General features: G+C 47.0%; 2 protein-coding genes across 8 annotated transcripts in view; one reads left to right on the forward strand and one right to left on the reverse strand.

Annotated features, from left to right (window-relative positions):
• MMS19 (MMS19 cytosolic iron-sulfur assembly component) overlaps nucleotides 1-5,224 on the forward strand; it is a 31,252-nt gene extending 26,028 nt beyond the window's left edge. For all 4 annotated transcript variants that reach the window (XM_077349435.1, XM_077349436.1, XM_077349434.1 and 1 more), the window contains exons 20-31: nucleotides 1,015-1,114; nucleotides 1,352-1,454; nucleotides 1,558-1,635; nucleotides 1,799-1,925; nucleotides 2,085-2,185; nucleotides 2,259-2,315; nucleotides 2,398-2,584; nucleotides 3,009-3,091; nucleotides 3,481-3,645; nucleotides 3,752-3,811; nucleotides 4,556-4,656; nucleotides 4,902-5,224. In XM_077349435.1, the coding sequence (XP_077205550.1) occupies nucleotides 1,015-1,114; nucleotides 1,352-1,454; nucleotides 1,558-1,635; nucleotides 1,799-1,925; nucleotides 2,085-2,185; nucleotides 2,259-2,315; nucleotides 2,398-2,584; nucleotides 3,009-3,091; nucleotides 3,481-3,645; nucleotides 3,752-3,811; nucleotides 4,556-4,656; nucleotides 4,902-4,929 (1,190 nt within the window). In that variant the 3' untranslated portion in view covers nucleotides 4,930-5,224. The remainder of the gene's footprint in view (nucleotides 1-1,014; nucleotides 1,115-1,351; nucleotides 1,455-1,557; nucleotides 1,636-1,798; nucleotides 1,926-2,084; nucleotides 2,186-2,258; nucleotides 2,316-2,397; nucleotides 2,585-3,008; nucleotides 3,092-3,480; nucleotides 3,646-3,751; nucleotides 3,812-4,555; nucleotides 4,657-4,901) is intronic.
• A 1,221-nt stretch (nucleotides 5,225-6,445) lies between these two features.
• On the reverse strand, nucleotides 6,446-14,840 carry ZDHHC16 (zDHHC palmitoyltransferase 16). 4 transcript variants are annotated; one of them, XM_077349440.1, is made up of 11 exons: nucleotides 14,673-14,840; nucleotides 11,670-11,922; nucleotides 11,027-11,221; nucleotides 10,643-10,731; nucleotides 9,094-9,122; nucleotides 8,347-8,480; nucleotides 8,143-8,190; nucleotides 7,692-7,777; nucleotides 7,425-7,548; nucleotides 7,080-7,150; nucleotides 6,446-6,945 (listed from the first exon to the last, which is right to left on the reverse strand). In XM_077349440.1, the coding sequence occupies exons 2-11, from the start codon at nucleotides 11,904-11,906 to the stop codon at nucleotides 6,831-6,833; spliced, it is 1,128 nt and encodes a 375-aa protein (XP_077205555.1). In that variant the 5' UTR covers nucleotides 11,907-11,922; nucleotides 14,673-14,840; the 3' UTR covers nucleotides 6,446-6,830. The 4 variants fall into 4 exon arrangements, with proteins under 4 accessions (XP_077205555.1, XP_077205553.1, XP_077205557.1 ...); XM_077349438.1 differs by having other exon boundaries at nucleotides 10,643-10,734; nucleotides 14,673-14,839; XM_077349442.1 differs by lacking the exon at nucleotides 8,143-8,190.
• Nucleotides 14,841-14,882: the final 42 nt, after the last annotated feature.

Here is a 14,882-nt window from a genome sequence, read left to right on the forward strand (position 1 = left end):
TGTACTTCAGAACCCTATGAGCCTCTTGTGGCGCAGAGTGGTAAGGCAGCGATATGCTGTCTGAAGCTGTCTGCCCATGAGGTTGGGAGTTCAATCCCAGCAGCCGGCTCAAGGTTGACTCAGCCTTCCATCCTTCCGAGGTCGGTAAAATGAGTACCCAGCTTGCTGGGGGGTAAACGGTAATGACTGGGGAAGGCACTGGCAAACCACCCCGTATTGAGTCTGCCATGAAAACGCTAGAGGGCGTCACCCCAAGGGTCAGACATGACTCGGTGCTTGCACAGGGGATACCTTTACCTTTACCTTTTTACTTCAGAACCCAGAGTCCAAAGGAGAGACCTAGCAGGACCTAAATCCATTCTTGGCTCCTATACTTCATATCAAGCCCTATGAGGAAAGGCTGAGGAATTTGGGAATGTTCAGCCTGGAGAATGGGACATGATTGTTCTCTTTAAGTATTTGAAAGATTGTCACTTGAATGAGGGCAGAGAGCGGTTCCTGATGGCAGCAGAGGATAGGACTCACAGTAATTGATTTAAAATATGTAGAATGATATCAGCTAGATATCAGGAGACAAATTTTCAGAGTAGTTCTGTGGTGGAATTGGCTGCCTAAGGAGATGGTGAGTTCCCCCTCATTGCCAGTTTATAAGCAGCAGCTGGACACATACTTATCCTGGATGCTTTAGACTGATCCTGCATTGAGGAGGGGGTCAGACTAGATGGCCTGTATGGCTCCTTCCATGATTCTATGCCCATCTGGATCACTTTTCCGTGGCACGGTGCCTCTGCTGTTGATTGAGTTCAGAGGGAGGGGTTGTAGCTTAATAGTAGAACATCTACTTGGCGTACGGAAGATCCCATGCTCAGTCCCTAATAATAGAGGAATGTGGGTAGATTAGTAGATGTGGCTCATTCAGTTGCTTTTCCCAAGCTACAGACTCTACCTGAGCCCCTGCTGCTGATCAGAACAGACAGTTATTTTATATGATTATTATTATCTGATTATTTTCAGAAGACACCCTCACAATGCTAAGCCAGGTGCTGCTGACAGAAGAAGCCTTATCTGCCATGGTGTGGGTCATCAGCGCTGCTTGTATGTACTTAAGTCCAGAGTGAGTATTAGCTACAGGAAATGGCTTTTTCTGCATCCCTCCCATCTTTTGATTTACCAGTGTGTGCAATTCCCTGTCCTGGTTTCTCTGCTTTTTCTAGACAGGGACGGGCACTTACCCTGACCAGCTTGATGTGATTTACTAAGGTTAGGATGGGTGCAGGCAGTCTCTCTCCCTTTGCTTGATGATTGTACTGTGCTGTTGAGTCAGTTTCCTTCCTGTTTGTCTCCCTGCCAGGCTGGCTGCTCAGAGTGTCTCCAAAGTGGTGCCCCTCTTCCTAGATGGAGAACTTTCTTTCCTCCCTGGAAACAGCTTTCCCAGCTCTTTCCAGCCCTTGCAGGTGGGTTGAGTAACTGGAGGCATGGAAGAATGGGTGCATAGAAGAATATGGCAGCTTCTTCAGGGTGGCTTCAGTAGAGGAAATAATGGTGTTTTCTCCACAGGATGGGCAGTGCCCATTTCAAACCCAGAAAAAACTTGTTGCTCTGCTCATGGCCTTTGTGTGCTCCTTACCAAAAAATGTAAGTGCTGGGAGTTGGGGTATCTGGATCTGGGTATTCTGCATTTTGCTTGAAGCTTAGGCAGCCAGTGCCAAGGGCCTGGTGGATGGTATAAGGCTCCACTGCCTGGTTTATAGGGCTGTGATTAAGCTCACTGTCACCCTGAGCTCTGCTTTCCCTCCAGGTGCCAATCCCTCAGCAGGACCGATTACTACGAGATCTGCTAGCCTTGAGCTGCTCCTCTGACTGTCTTTTCACTGCTACAGCTGCTGCCAAATGTTTTGCAGGCTTGGTTAACAAGCACCCAGCAGGTAACCACCGGGTGAGACAGCATATGTCCTAATGATGAGGTGGGAGGTAGGGCACAGCTGTGATGGATGGAAAATGCCAGAGCTGGGCTGTGCTCTGTTCTTCACGGCTTGCAGAGCATTATATAGGAACAACGGTCTCTTTTCCTCTGTCCTTCTTAGGGCCTCAGTTAGATGAGCTCTTGAGAGCAGCCATGGACAAATTGGAGCAAGGCCTGAAGGAGGGTTCTCACAGAAGCCAGGCTCTCACTCTGCTACTGTGGGTAAGTCTTCAACATTCAGCCACGTCCTGTGGACTGCTAGGACAGAGCTGAATATACTTCTCTCTTTCTGCAGGTGAGCAAGGCTTTGTTGTTGCGCTATCATCCACTAACCACACATCTGACTGACAAGGTGAGCCGAGGGAATGGAGGTCCGGTAAACTGATTCATGCTATCTGAGCTCATCTGATGAGCCTTCTCCTCCTTCCTTGCAGCTGCTCGAGCTCTTGGGGGACACGGTCCTTGGTCCAGCAGTGGGCGATGGCTTTGCCTTGCTCATGGCGGACTCTCCAGATGTCCTGGGCAAGAGCTGCCATGCTGACATGCGCCTCATGTTCCGCCAGCGCTTCTTCACAGAGTGTGTGCCACAAATGGTGCAAGGTTTCCACACAGCTGCCCCTGGTGAGACTCTCCCCAGTTGTCGTCCTTTGTCAAATTAGAGAGAATGTTACATATTCAAAACAATCTGACATGGTCAGGACACAGGATTAATGAATGTCTAGTGTGATACTCCACATCTGCTTTTTATATTTTTTTGTTTTTTCCTGGTTTTCTCCCCATGGGGACCAAACGCAGGAGAAAAGGCTTCATAAAACAAAGGACTTCTCTTGTCTTTTTCTTCTCCTGCTGGCAGATCTCCCTCCCCACGCTAGGTTGTACCCCTTCAGCTTGTGCCCCTGGATATACCCGGACCTGAGGTATTCAGGTGCTGCTGAATCAAGAGACTGCTTGCACACCCCAAGTGTGCCTAGGCTTATTCCATGTCAGATCCCTCTTGATCTCTCAAACTTGCAGGAATGAGTGTCTGTCTGTCTGTCCTTCCTAGGTGTGAAAGCACATTACTTGAAAGGCCTCTCTCATATACTCAACCACCTGCCCAAGCCAGTGCTGGTGACAGAGCTGCCTACCGTAAGTGGGGCTAATGTGCGGGGCCAGGTCCAAAGATGTTGTTGTCTGTGATGAGTTATGTAGCTATATGGGTTGCCCACCTTTTCTTTACTGGTAGCTACTTCTGAGTACAGTAAAATATTCCCAGCTACTCCCCACCTGCATGTTAGCAAGTTTTGTTCTGTTCTAAGAATGGGGCATGGATTATAGAAACAGTACTGAAAACATAGTATATTCCTATGGAATAAAGATTTGAGGGAGAGAGAAGACTCTAGCTCAATCTTTTTCTTTTTTTTGTGGGGTACAGGAGTGATTCTGTAGCTACTGTTCATTTGTGAGCCACCTGTTGGTTGCCCCCTCAAATAGTGGGAGAATTCTGTGTCCATATCTTACTCTTTTTATCTCTGCAGTTGCTGCCCCTGTTGCTGGAAGCCCTGTCATGCCCTGATTGTGGGGTTCAGCTTTCAACATTGCACTGCCTACAGCCATTGTTGCTTGATGCGCCTCTGGTTGTAAGTCTGCATGTTGACACACTTGTGAGCAAGTTCCTCAGCCTGACAGACAGCCCAGCCATGGTGAGTCCCGGTTGGCTGCTCCTTTGCACCTTGTGCAACCATGAACTACCCCCCCCCCCGAAGGGTAACTAATGGCTATTTTTTTTTTTTTTTTTTTGCATTGCAGGCAATTCGCATTGCTGCACTTCAATGCCTCCATGCACTCGCTTCCTTGCCCACCCCAGTGGTAAGCGGTAGGGATGCCTGTGGGTATAACATGCTGGTTATTCTCCCTGAAGGACACAATCTCCTTCCATGGATAGGACTTGTAGTACCTGTATCTGCTTCTGTCCTGTTGCCTTCACTTGGACCAATTTCGCATGGGGAGGGGGAGGCCGGACTGGCACTTGTATGGCAGTGGGGCTAATTCCTGCTTCCACATGACATTGGTGCTGGGCCAAGCTTGGCACGCATTAGAGCCTCCGTTGCCCTGGGGCAAAGGAATGTAGATTTTTCTGCATTCCCTTTTGTGCCCCGGGCGGTGCCAGCAACCCTCACCCAGCAGGCTTGTGTGGGCAGGGGAAGAATTGGGCCTTCCAAGCCCAGCTCCTCCCCCTCCTACAGCATCCTGTAAGGGACAACAAATGCCCTCGTTTACTCTGTGGCACTTGTAGCTGCGTGGGGCAAACTGGGGCATTTTTTTCATTTGCAGGAAGGTGGGATTCCATAGTCATCCAATCCCACCTTCCTGCAAATAAAACCAAACACCCTGCTGCTACAGAGTACACTGCAACCTTTTTGCCCCAGCTGCCTCAATGTGGAGGCACAAATCTGGTGGGGAAAATTATCCCGTGGGGAATCCATGAAGCAGGGGGGCTAATGGCCTTGTCACAAACTTCCAGTGCAGCCACCTCCATTTAGAATCGGTCTTTGAGAACCTTGAGGAGATGCTGTAGGAGCCTTATTAATATGTCTTTCAATTCAATTGTAGGTGATTCCCTACAAGCCACGGGTGATCCGGGCACTGGCTAAACCTTTGGATGACAAGAAGCGGCTGGTACGGAAAGAAGCCGTGACAGCACGAGGAGAATGGTGAGAGTGCTGGGGGACAAAGATGAAACTGAGGGGTTAGCTCTGTTATATATGGCTGGCATTAGTATCCCTCAGTGTTTAAAGCCCACCCAGTACTTTAAAGAGTGGTTGACTGAATATACACTGTAGGTGTGGCTATGTGTATGGTGGAATCCTATAGGAGTAGAGAGGTTTGGAATCATGATCTGGGATTACTCTCCACTGCCCCTCTACTGTTGTCTAATCCCTGTTGTTCTTTCTTGCAGGTTTCTTCTTGGGACCCCTGGCAGGTGAAGGCTTGCACTTCTGATCCTGATTGACAGTCTCACCTGTCCCCATCCCCCCTATTAAGGCATTGGCCTTGATGACAATGGGAGTGCTAGCTTTCTCTGGGAAGCAGCAAAACCTCTGAGGAGGACAGCTCTCCTTTTGCGGCCTAGCAGAGTATGAATCGCAGTGTGTGCATCCAGTAGGATGGAGCAGCTAGCCACAGTTCCTGCTGCAGGGCAGTAGTATGTGGAAGCGCCAAGACCCAACAGAGCGCAGTGTGTGTGGGTCCAGAAGAATAAATATACCTGTTTGCTAACAACCTTGGTGGAGAAGGTGTCTCTTGTAGAGAAAGGGAGGTAGAAGTGAGTGGCCCTGTGTCGTTAAATTTTTAGCCTACTCTCCCAAGTGTTCTAGAACATCTCATCAGCTTCTGAGCCAAATGCTCCTTACCCATCCAGCTTGATGTGTTTTTACATCATGAAGTGACCCATTCAGTATTGCTGTGTTTTTCTCCCCTGGGAAAGAGTGGCTCTTAGTCCCTTGAAATAACTTCCTGATTCAGTATGCAATGTTTTTTAGGTGGTGAATGGGATTATATTTCCAAAAATATTCGTAGTTCTACTTTGAATGTTATATATATGACATAGGAGACATCTGGTACACAGGACTACATTACCGCTGTTTTGAAAAATTAATTCAAGAACACAGAGCTACTGTAGAAGACTGAGGGAAATGTAGACTCCATGCAAGTGTGTTGGCAGCAGCTAGGTACTCCATCACAATAATACAGTGCATACTTTTTGCAGTCAAGGTTCTGTGTTGAATCCTGCCACTTCTCATTAAAAGATCTTCAGCTGTTCTGCTGGAGAAAGACCCCCTTGTCTGAGGTCTTAAGTCTGCAGGTGGAGTAAATAACTCATCTAGACACTTATTTAGTCTTCTATTTTATATAATAGTTAAGAGTGACATACAGCTGACTAGAATGTCAGGAGGAACTTCATAAATTCTGTGCTTGAATAAGGTGTGAAAGGTAGGGGGTTGAAATATGGGTACTGCTTATGGGGTAGGGCTATAACCTGGCTTCACCTTTGAAGGGCTTAATTTACATACCTGTTCAGGTAAGTTTTAGATACCCAGATTCCCTGGTGGTTATACATACATCAATTCTGAAAGCAACATCTTGCCTCCACCCTGTTGTACAATGAATTCTAGCTGAGGAGTGGTAGCTCATGTACACATACAACTCATGAGAGAAGAAAAGAGTCCTAGGTGTACTAATACTGGGGGAGTGTTCTTCTCAGGGAAAGGGAACCTGCACAAATGGTTGGATCAGCAATGAAAGATACCAGCAGCAGTATTTTACCATCTTGCTTCATGAGACACATTCACCAAGTAAAACAGCTGAGGATCAGTCCTACAAGGCATGGGTCAACACAGCTGCGTGAAATAGGAAGAGTTCTAGTAGTTCCCTGAACAGGTTTTGATCAGCTGTTGCCATACCCTCCTCCTTTCCCCCTTTGAGACCAAGCTTGAAGACATGTTAATATTAAAATGGTTTTATTCCTAAATGTTAAAAAAATCCCTGCCTTCTTACAGGGAGAGCAGCAGAACCCTGGAATGCCAGCCTCCTTGAGAATAAGGGAAAGCCCATCATCAGAAACTCCAATAATTTACTCTAGGCAGGCTAGAATATGTGTGCTAGGACACCAAGAAGGAAGGCAAGAAGCATCCCTGTTGCCCTCACAGCTGCCTGCAGCTGGGGCTTCCTCTGCCTCCCTCCTCAAACCACTGGGAGCAGGTCAGTGTTGATAAGCCACTGTGCGGGTCAGCCAGCCATTTTCTAAGGGATAGAACTTTCTGCTATGCTTCTCCATGGAAGTAAGGTGAGGCCTACAGTCTTCCACACATTGTGCTGCTTGTTCAGTTCATATTGCTAGGAGTGCAGTCTTCTGTTCAGGACCATAAGGAGTGGTATCCCAGTTCAAGCCAGATCCCTTGGGTGGGTGAGTGGAGGGCAACAGAACTCTGGTAACCCAATGCCTGCAAAAGAGAATGGGGTCTTAAGAGATAACTACAGGTACACATCTAGAAACTTGTTTATACTCTAAACTAGCAAAGGTGCTATTGGTGCTTAGGACCCCACTTCCAGATTTGGTCTTCTAACAGTACCATACCTCTTTCTCTCAACACCTAGGAAGACCTTCCAGTTGCCCAAAGGACCATAGCTGTATGGATTTCGAAACACCTAGAGCCAAGGAAGATGGGTTATGAGATAGCACTCCGGTAGCTGCTACTAAGACAGCCACTCTTCCCTTTAGCATAGCAGCCCCTGCTCAGAAAGGCTGTGGTTAAAGCCCCACAAATGGCCAGATAGGCTGTGCACTCTTCACTTGGTATTAGAGTACTCATCCTACCTCTTTTATATAAAACTCTGTCTTCAGTACACTAACATAAATGCAAATAGAACACTAAAAATAAAACTAAAATCAGCTGAAACTTCAGTCTCTCTCCCTCATCACCTTGCCCTTCTTCTGGAGCCTCCTTTTCTCTTTGCGGTTGATGTGTCTTTCAATGCTGGTCTCACCCCGGGTGATGAGGACAGTATGCCAGATCATGAGGGCTCCCAGGGCCAAGGCCACTGAACTGAGGAAGGAAAGATGAAAGTTGCAGAAAAAAGGAGCAGGCTGATAGAGCCACAGTCAAGAGTTGTTTCAGACAACGATATTTAGGTGTGTCCTCTTTGCCAGAGGGCAGCAAGCATTTTGTGAGGGGTCTACCTCAGTTACCTGCAAAGAACCCAGGCATACACGACGCTCTTGTGGAATGCTCTCTCTTGGAAGGTGAAAGTAGGTGGTGGGGTCTGACCGTAAGTCTGCAAAGTAAAGGACATGTGTTCAGATGCAAAACCTCAGAGAGGGCTGGCACCCAAAGTGGCAAGATGCAGAAGGGACTTTCTAGAACGAACAACCAGACAGACTGCACATTAAACAGACAGCTACCTTCTAAGAGACAGGGACTGCAATGATCGTGAATCAGAAACTGGGCAGAGCATGGGGGCTGGGGGCTGGGGCCTTGCTTCCCTCCCATCGTGGCTTTTGAAATTTGGGCAGCATATAGCTACTTTTCAGTGAGTGACCTCTGGGGCTTTGGGATTGATTCCTGGGAGAAAAGCAGGAAGGTCCTCTACCATGCTCTGTCCTGTCTCTGCCTCGAACAGATGAGGAGCAGGTACCCCACCTGATTGGCAGTCACTTGCAGTCTCTCCTTGGCAAGCAGTTTCATTTTCTAGCGGATGGAAAACAGGCTGCCAGTTACACACACTCATTTCATGACATGCTTGCCCCAGCTGCATGTGGCAGCATCAAAACCAGAAATGAAGAGCCCCTTTCTCCCCCTGGCCCCAGCAACCCCTCCAGACCTTAGCTCAGCCAGGAACCTCACCTCAATGGCAGCATAGGCCTCCCAGAACATGTCCCAGCCACTAACGCTGCTATAGATGCAACCCATGGTCATGAAGAGGCAGAAGGAGAAAAAGTAACGGTGGTTGAAGTGCCCAACGCAGTTGTTCAGCCATGCTGCCCCTTGGAGTTAAAGGTCTGTAACTGCAAGCAAAAAGGCCAACCCACCCAAAAGTACAACTAAAGACAGCTGTATTTAAGGCCTTTCCGTCCTATCCTGCTTCTACATACTATGGAGTGGTGAGATCCACCGTGGAAGTCTGCTGGGGAATCTTGTGCTAGCTCTCAGCCGAATGTACCTCGTAGGTTGGTTGTGGTGAGGATAAAATAGGAGAGAAATATTATGTTGTACACTTATTTGGGAGTATAAATATCGGAATTAATAAGTAAATGCATTCCTTCTTCCTTTGCAAAAGTAATAACTTTTAAGCCAATATTGAGCAAGCCAGAAGGAAGCATCACAAGGGAGAAACCAGACCTATTAAGGGTAATGGCTCCTGTAATACAGACAGTTGACTTTGAAGTACTGGTGAGGTGTGTCTCATTACCATGCAAACTTCTTCCTCTTTGATGGTGCACGACACCCTTATTAAGACATTCAGCCTCATGAGACCCCTATATTCCCTTCACTGTAATAAGGAGTCTTTCTCTAGGTGCAGGTGGCCCAGTTTCTCCTGAACTCCTTCCCCTAAGTTCAAAGTATGAGAGTGTCAGTGAGACCGAAGGATACGACAGTGATGGTCCATCTTCAGCACACACCTGTGGGAGGAAGGTAACATTGATATTGAATGCTTTTGCACAGAGGATAGAAATGAGAGAAGGGAATGCTGACAAGGCAGCACAGCCATGATAATGCTAAGCTACAATATATTTAAGCACAGTAGTACAGCAATACAGGGAGGGAGAAATAGAAGGAGATCAGCTGTTGTATGGGTACTGCTTCATCATGTATATGCAAGCAAACTCTAGATTTCTGTTTAGGTTGATCTCATTGTCCTACTTCCAACTGCCTTAGACTACAGCTATTTTGCAGATCTGTAAATGCACATGTATAGAACAGAGTAATTGGCACATAAGTCAGCTTCTTGATCCTGTTAGCTTTCTTAGAAATAATAATGAAAGCAGGTCTCAAAAACATAAATGCTGTTGGTGGTATTACAGGCCCTAAAATATGTGGACAGTGCCTAAGAAAAGATAGAAGGGCAAAGGAAAGTGGATCCAAATGTCCAATAACCAATTAAACAAAGCCTCAATGCTCATTCTCGTTCCCTATCTACAGGAACTATGCAAAATGCAATTCTACTCAATTTTCATGCTATAGAATTAGCAAAAGTTACCCTCTCTGCAACAAGTAGAGCACTGTTCTGGTCAGGGAAGAGAAACAGTGGATCCAAACATATTAACTGATGCTACCGTATTATATAACAGCTGATCCTATCAAAGGGAAGATTGGGTAGATCTGCAACTGCAACATGACACACTTATTTTGTTTGCCTAGCCACATTCTTAACATATTGTGTGAGCAATCTGCCAAGAACTTCTACCATACTTCAATTCTAAAGCATGGGCTGTTCATAAAAATAGGATTCAGTCCTGCATTGAAAGAAACTCAAAATTCCAAGGCCAAAATTAAGCAAAATGTATAAGGAATGTTGCTCTCATTGGGATATTTTACTCTGAAGTAAGTTGTTGGAGAAAGCTGAAGGGTAAGAGAGTAGTACAGGGAGGGGGAAAAAGACAGCCAGAGACATTTTCAAAATCCTCAGTTCTACAACAGATTTTATGAAACACGCAAACATTGCACAAGACAAACCAGCCTAGCTATCAGCATGCTACTGGATGTTCAAAGAACCCTAGATGCAGAAATAAGAAATGCAACCTGCAGATCCTCCTGTGGGATTCAGTGGTACAGAATTTGTCCCAAGCTATCTCCATATTTCAGGCACTCATGTTGGAAAACCCCCTACCTTGAGACTCTGTAGAGCCACTGCCTGTCTAAAGAGACAGTACTGGCTTTGACAGACAAAAGGATTGAATCAATATAAGGAGATTCCACATGTTCATATCCATAGTTCAGATCTAGCTTATCCAAAGATATATGTTGAATTGGTTTTCATATCTTAAATTCAGCAGCTACATTTTGCAAAGGATTCAAGCTCTGCATAGATTTCTCTGCAGTATTTTTTAATGAGATTTGATCAATGCACAAAAGTCACAACATGCCATGGGAGTGAGAAGCAAAAGGGTGCCCCTCATTCTGACAAGGGGAGAATGCCCACCTGTTGCAGATGCTGCAGTGGTGGGTCCTGGCAGGCTTTGGGGCGATACATTTCCTGCAGATGGAGACAGCAGCGATGTCACTCTTCGACTGCTAGAGGAAGGAAACAGCAGTGGCTCTTCAGCACTCTGGGGCAAGGATGCTGCCACCTCATGCTAACTCAGAACAAGCTGGAGTCAAGAACTCTTGGGCCCAGGCCTTCCAGAGCCCCACATAAGGTCAGCTCTAGGCCAGCCTTTGCCTTCTGCTGTTGTGCAAGGCATGAAATGATGGGAAATTCCACCAAGCAGCTCTGCTTCAGATACCAGCACAAAAATACCTCCTCTGAGACATCAAAACCCTGCACCCACTGCTGAATGAAGAAGTATTAAGACCTCTGCCCTACCTGTGGAGGGTACCCAGGCTGAGTAGTGATGGCCATGTAGTAGTGGAAGACAATCATCACGAGGTTCCAGTGACCATAGATGAAGTGCCAGAAGACCCAGGGAAGAGGGTAGGTCCGCAGAATGAGTGGCAAGAGGCAGACATACACGATACATACCACTGAGCTGGTCAGAATGATCACCAGTGCAACAAACACCTGTTGGACAGACCAGGCAAAGGACTGAGTCACTAGCACAGTGCTGCGGGACAAAATCTCTTGCTTGGACTTCCTTTAGCCCCAAGAATGCAAAAACTCTGGGGAGCAAACAAAGGATAATGTGAACCAACCCCATCTCTTCCCATATCTGGCTTGGTGAGAAGGGTTGTAGCTCAGTGGAAAAAGCATCTTCTTTATATACAGAAGGACCCAGAATTCAGTCCAGAGAACCATAAGAATCAGGAAGTGGGTGATGGGAAAAATGTGATTGAGATCCTGGAAAGCTGCTGCCAGTCAAAAATAAACAATGCTGGACTTGGTAGTCTAGGGCAGCTTCATGTGTTTGAAAGAGCTACTCAAAAGGGCTGGGGGCAGCATCTCTAACAGTCAAAGCCAAAATTGTCCCCCATGGACTTTAGGCCCCACTCCCCTTCCTAAGGGTACTTACCACTCCAAACCAACGGGTAATGTGATCCACCAGCCAGTAGACAGGCTCAAAGAGAGCATCAAGGGCAGTGTCACTGTCAGTGAAGGAGTTGTACAGCAGAGAGCGCAGGCACAGACGTCCATAGAGCCACAGCTGCCACACCTTCTGGGTTGGCCAGAACCGGTGGCGCTGACCTATCCGCAGGCACCTCAGTAAGAGGCGCATGACAGCAGAGAATATCCACCGGCGAGTCCTCATTCCTGCCACTTAAATCCTGGGGAAGGAGGGAGGCAGCTGCATCAACTGCATCCTCTTTGACATTTCAAGAGTGTGAACAAAGGCTTGAAGCCTGGCACTCAGGAGCCTGTACCGGACTTAATTCCACGGCATTGTAACAATTAAAAGCCACCTGGTGCTGAAGGGACAAAGAACAGTCACTGCCAATCCAGAAAAGTGTTTTAGGTGTGACTTTGCTAAAATTTATATCTACACTCCACCACCACCAGAATGGTAGTTCTAACCTTGCGTGGCCATATACACTTTTAATTTTAAGAGGCAGCATGTTGACCAGATGCTATGTTGCAAAGGGGCATATTTAGTGTAAGTTCTGGGATCCTTCCCCAAATATTTTTGGATTGGATCCTCTAGAGCTTTTCTGCTCATTGTACAGTCCAAGGAGACTTGGACTTACTGAAAACTCTTCTACAATGGTGGGAAAATGTCACCATTAATGGAAAGCATTCTGTCGACTCCAACTTGTATTAACTAAAGACAATCACGATAAAGACAAAATGACACTGAAGCACTAAAGACCTGTTAACAATCCCCAGAGGGGGGGGGGGGAGAGGGAGAAGAGGTAAATGAAAGTCAGTGATAAAATTTAACCCAGAACTCTTAATGTGTTACAGAGCTGGGCACTAGTAGGATTCACAAATCACGTGGGGATAGGCCTGAATCCTTCTTCCCATCCCTTCCTGTTCATTTTCATCATTGTTGAATATCTGGGTTGAGAAACATTCCAAGCACGGAGGTTACAAACAGCTGTTAATATTCGCTAAACCAAGTCATGGGGGAGGGGCAGACACAACCTACCCCCTTTGGCTTCTTTTCTTAAAATGTGGCAATTATCCCATTTAAACCAGACTGATGTACCTGACACCACCAAAAAATCTCAAATAAGAAGCCAGAGGGGCTGAAAGAATTATAGAGCTTACCTGCTTGCATGGTGTTGAGCTGCAACTAATGTAAGAGCAAAAAGGAACCTGAGCTAGGCCAGCTCTGGAGAAAGCTGATCTTGGCCAATTAATATTAACCAACAGTGGTGATCTTGTGAATCTAGGGGTGGTGGCCTTAGGCAACCCAAGGGGTGGCAGGCAGGAACAGCACAATGGCACCAAGAATGGCAAGATGGAATGGAGCACCTCACAAGAGTAGGTTAGAAGGTATCAGCCCAGCACCAAACACAATTTCCAGACTTCACTCAGCCTTACTGGGACAACAGCCTTCTCCCTGCCCCCACATCCGCCCAAACCATCTTGATTTACATTAAAAGAGGCATTCTGAAACTGCTCCAGCCAGGCGTAAACATATTCTTGTGCTATCAAAAGGGAGCAGACTCTCTCTTATTAGTCTCTAATCTCATCTGTTCTCAGGATGGGATAACAAACTCAGCACAGCTTGTCATTTGTGGAGATGCCTCCATGCTTGGGTGGAGATGATGGAGCTAACAACGTCGCTTTTAATTACTTCTTTTCAAAACCAGGAAAGTGTCTGCCATTAATCAACAACCCTGACATTTTTATTGCCCCAATGTTTTTGTGAACAATGACTGAACCTGAAGTATTTATTTGCTTTTCTAGCAAAGAATTATTATACTGCATGTTTTGGATGTTATGATGCCATTTACTAATTTGCTATTAATTTACTTTCTCCTTATATCTACACTCCCTGTTCCAAAAATCATGCATTGAATAAATCTTTGTCTTAAAGGTGCTATTGGACTCAAATTTTGTTATTCTCTCATCTGAAACCTCGTAGTACTGTTTGGTTCATCTGAAGGACATATAATCCAAAAGAAGAGAAAGAGATTTTGCAGGCCAGGTTTTTGTATGGGCAGTATACTAGTCACTGTTCCCCAAATCCCCCCATAAAACAGGGGAATTTCTTATATTAACACACCTAATGATGCAGTCACTAAGCTTTCTTACAGTTAAGCATCCTGAAGCACAGTTTCAGGGCTCCAGGCTCACATAAGGAGAGATGCTGAGTGTTCAATTCCATTAGCCTGTTCATACAGAGATTACAGTACATAATAATATACACATGCAGGCATTGTTGCTGAAAGCTGCCAAATCACCCAGCCTGTTCTTGCCAGCTGGACAGAGTTGGCACAATTCCTAGGAACAGATTAAGGGCGAGCTTTTTAAAAACCAGCATCTCCCTTCTAGCAGATGGCCACACTGGAAATCTTCACTGGGAGAAGAACCTCCATAACTGAGATGCCCCTCAGACCCGCGTGGGTGAAAATCAGGATACACTCCGTAGCGGGAGGCGTCCCTGAGGGACATCTTAGTCACAGCCTTCTCAGCCCGTGTTGTAATTAATTCCACTCTGGTGTGAAGCCCCAGCTTCTATTCCGTGGGCATGACAACCCGGATAACGGCTAGTGTGAGTGCGGATTCGGGGCGGGGGAGGGAAACCTTCCATATCCTCCTCCCTCTCCTTTGTAGGGGGAGGCTTGAGACCAGTCTCGAAGCCCAGAAGGTTTACATTCCAAGGCGGTCCATTGAAACGCGCACGCGGAGGGACCAGGCGCATAACAGCAGGGGAAGAAGCCAGGCAACTTCTGCGGGAACCGAGGGGACCGACCTCCAGCACGCCACTCGACAGCATGCACAGGAGGAGAGAGGACAGGGTCTCTGAGCACTAAGAGGCTGTGCGCCTAAGAGCCATGGAGAAAGGGAATAGCCGGCAGGGGGAAAGGACGCTCTCCTCCAAGGCACGCCGGGCTGAAAGGCCACTTACCCCGGCATGCGCCGCAGGGACTCAACGTGAGGAGGACCCGTTTCCCACCCGACGCCTCCATCCTCTGGAACGAAACAAGCCGCTCTCCAGTCACCGCATCCACCCAGACATCTCTCGCCCCGGTCCCTCTTATCCGAACCTTATCGCGCATGCACACCCCGGAACGGAACTACGATTCCCATCAGGCATCGCGCCGTGCCGTCATACTTC

The sequence above is a fragment of the Paroedura picta genome, chromosome 8, assembly GCF_049243985.1.
Source record: "Paroedura picta isolate Pp20150507F chromosome 8, Ppicta_v3.0, whole genome shotgun sequence".
Lineage (NCBI taxonomy): Eukaryota > Metazoa > Chordata > Lepidosauria > Squamata > Gekkonidae > Paroedura > Paroedura picta.

What these genes read in the sequence shown, in the direction of transcription:
- ZDHHC16 (XM_077349438.1), bottom strand. Translation starts at nt 11,906, where the DNA reads ATGAGGACTCGCCGGTGGATATTCTCTGCTGTCATGCGCCTCTTACTG. An exon ending in TTACCCGTTGGTTTGGAGTG is followed by an intron (nt 11,222 to 11,669) that starts GTAAGTACCCTT and finishes TCTGTCCAACAG; the next exon opens with GTGTTTGTTGCACTGGTGAT. An exon ending in CTAGGTGTTGAGAGAAAGAG is followed by an intron (nt 6,946 to 7,079) that starts GTATGGTACTGT and finishes TCTCTTTTGCAG; the next exon opens with GCATTGGGTTACCAGAGTTC.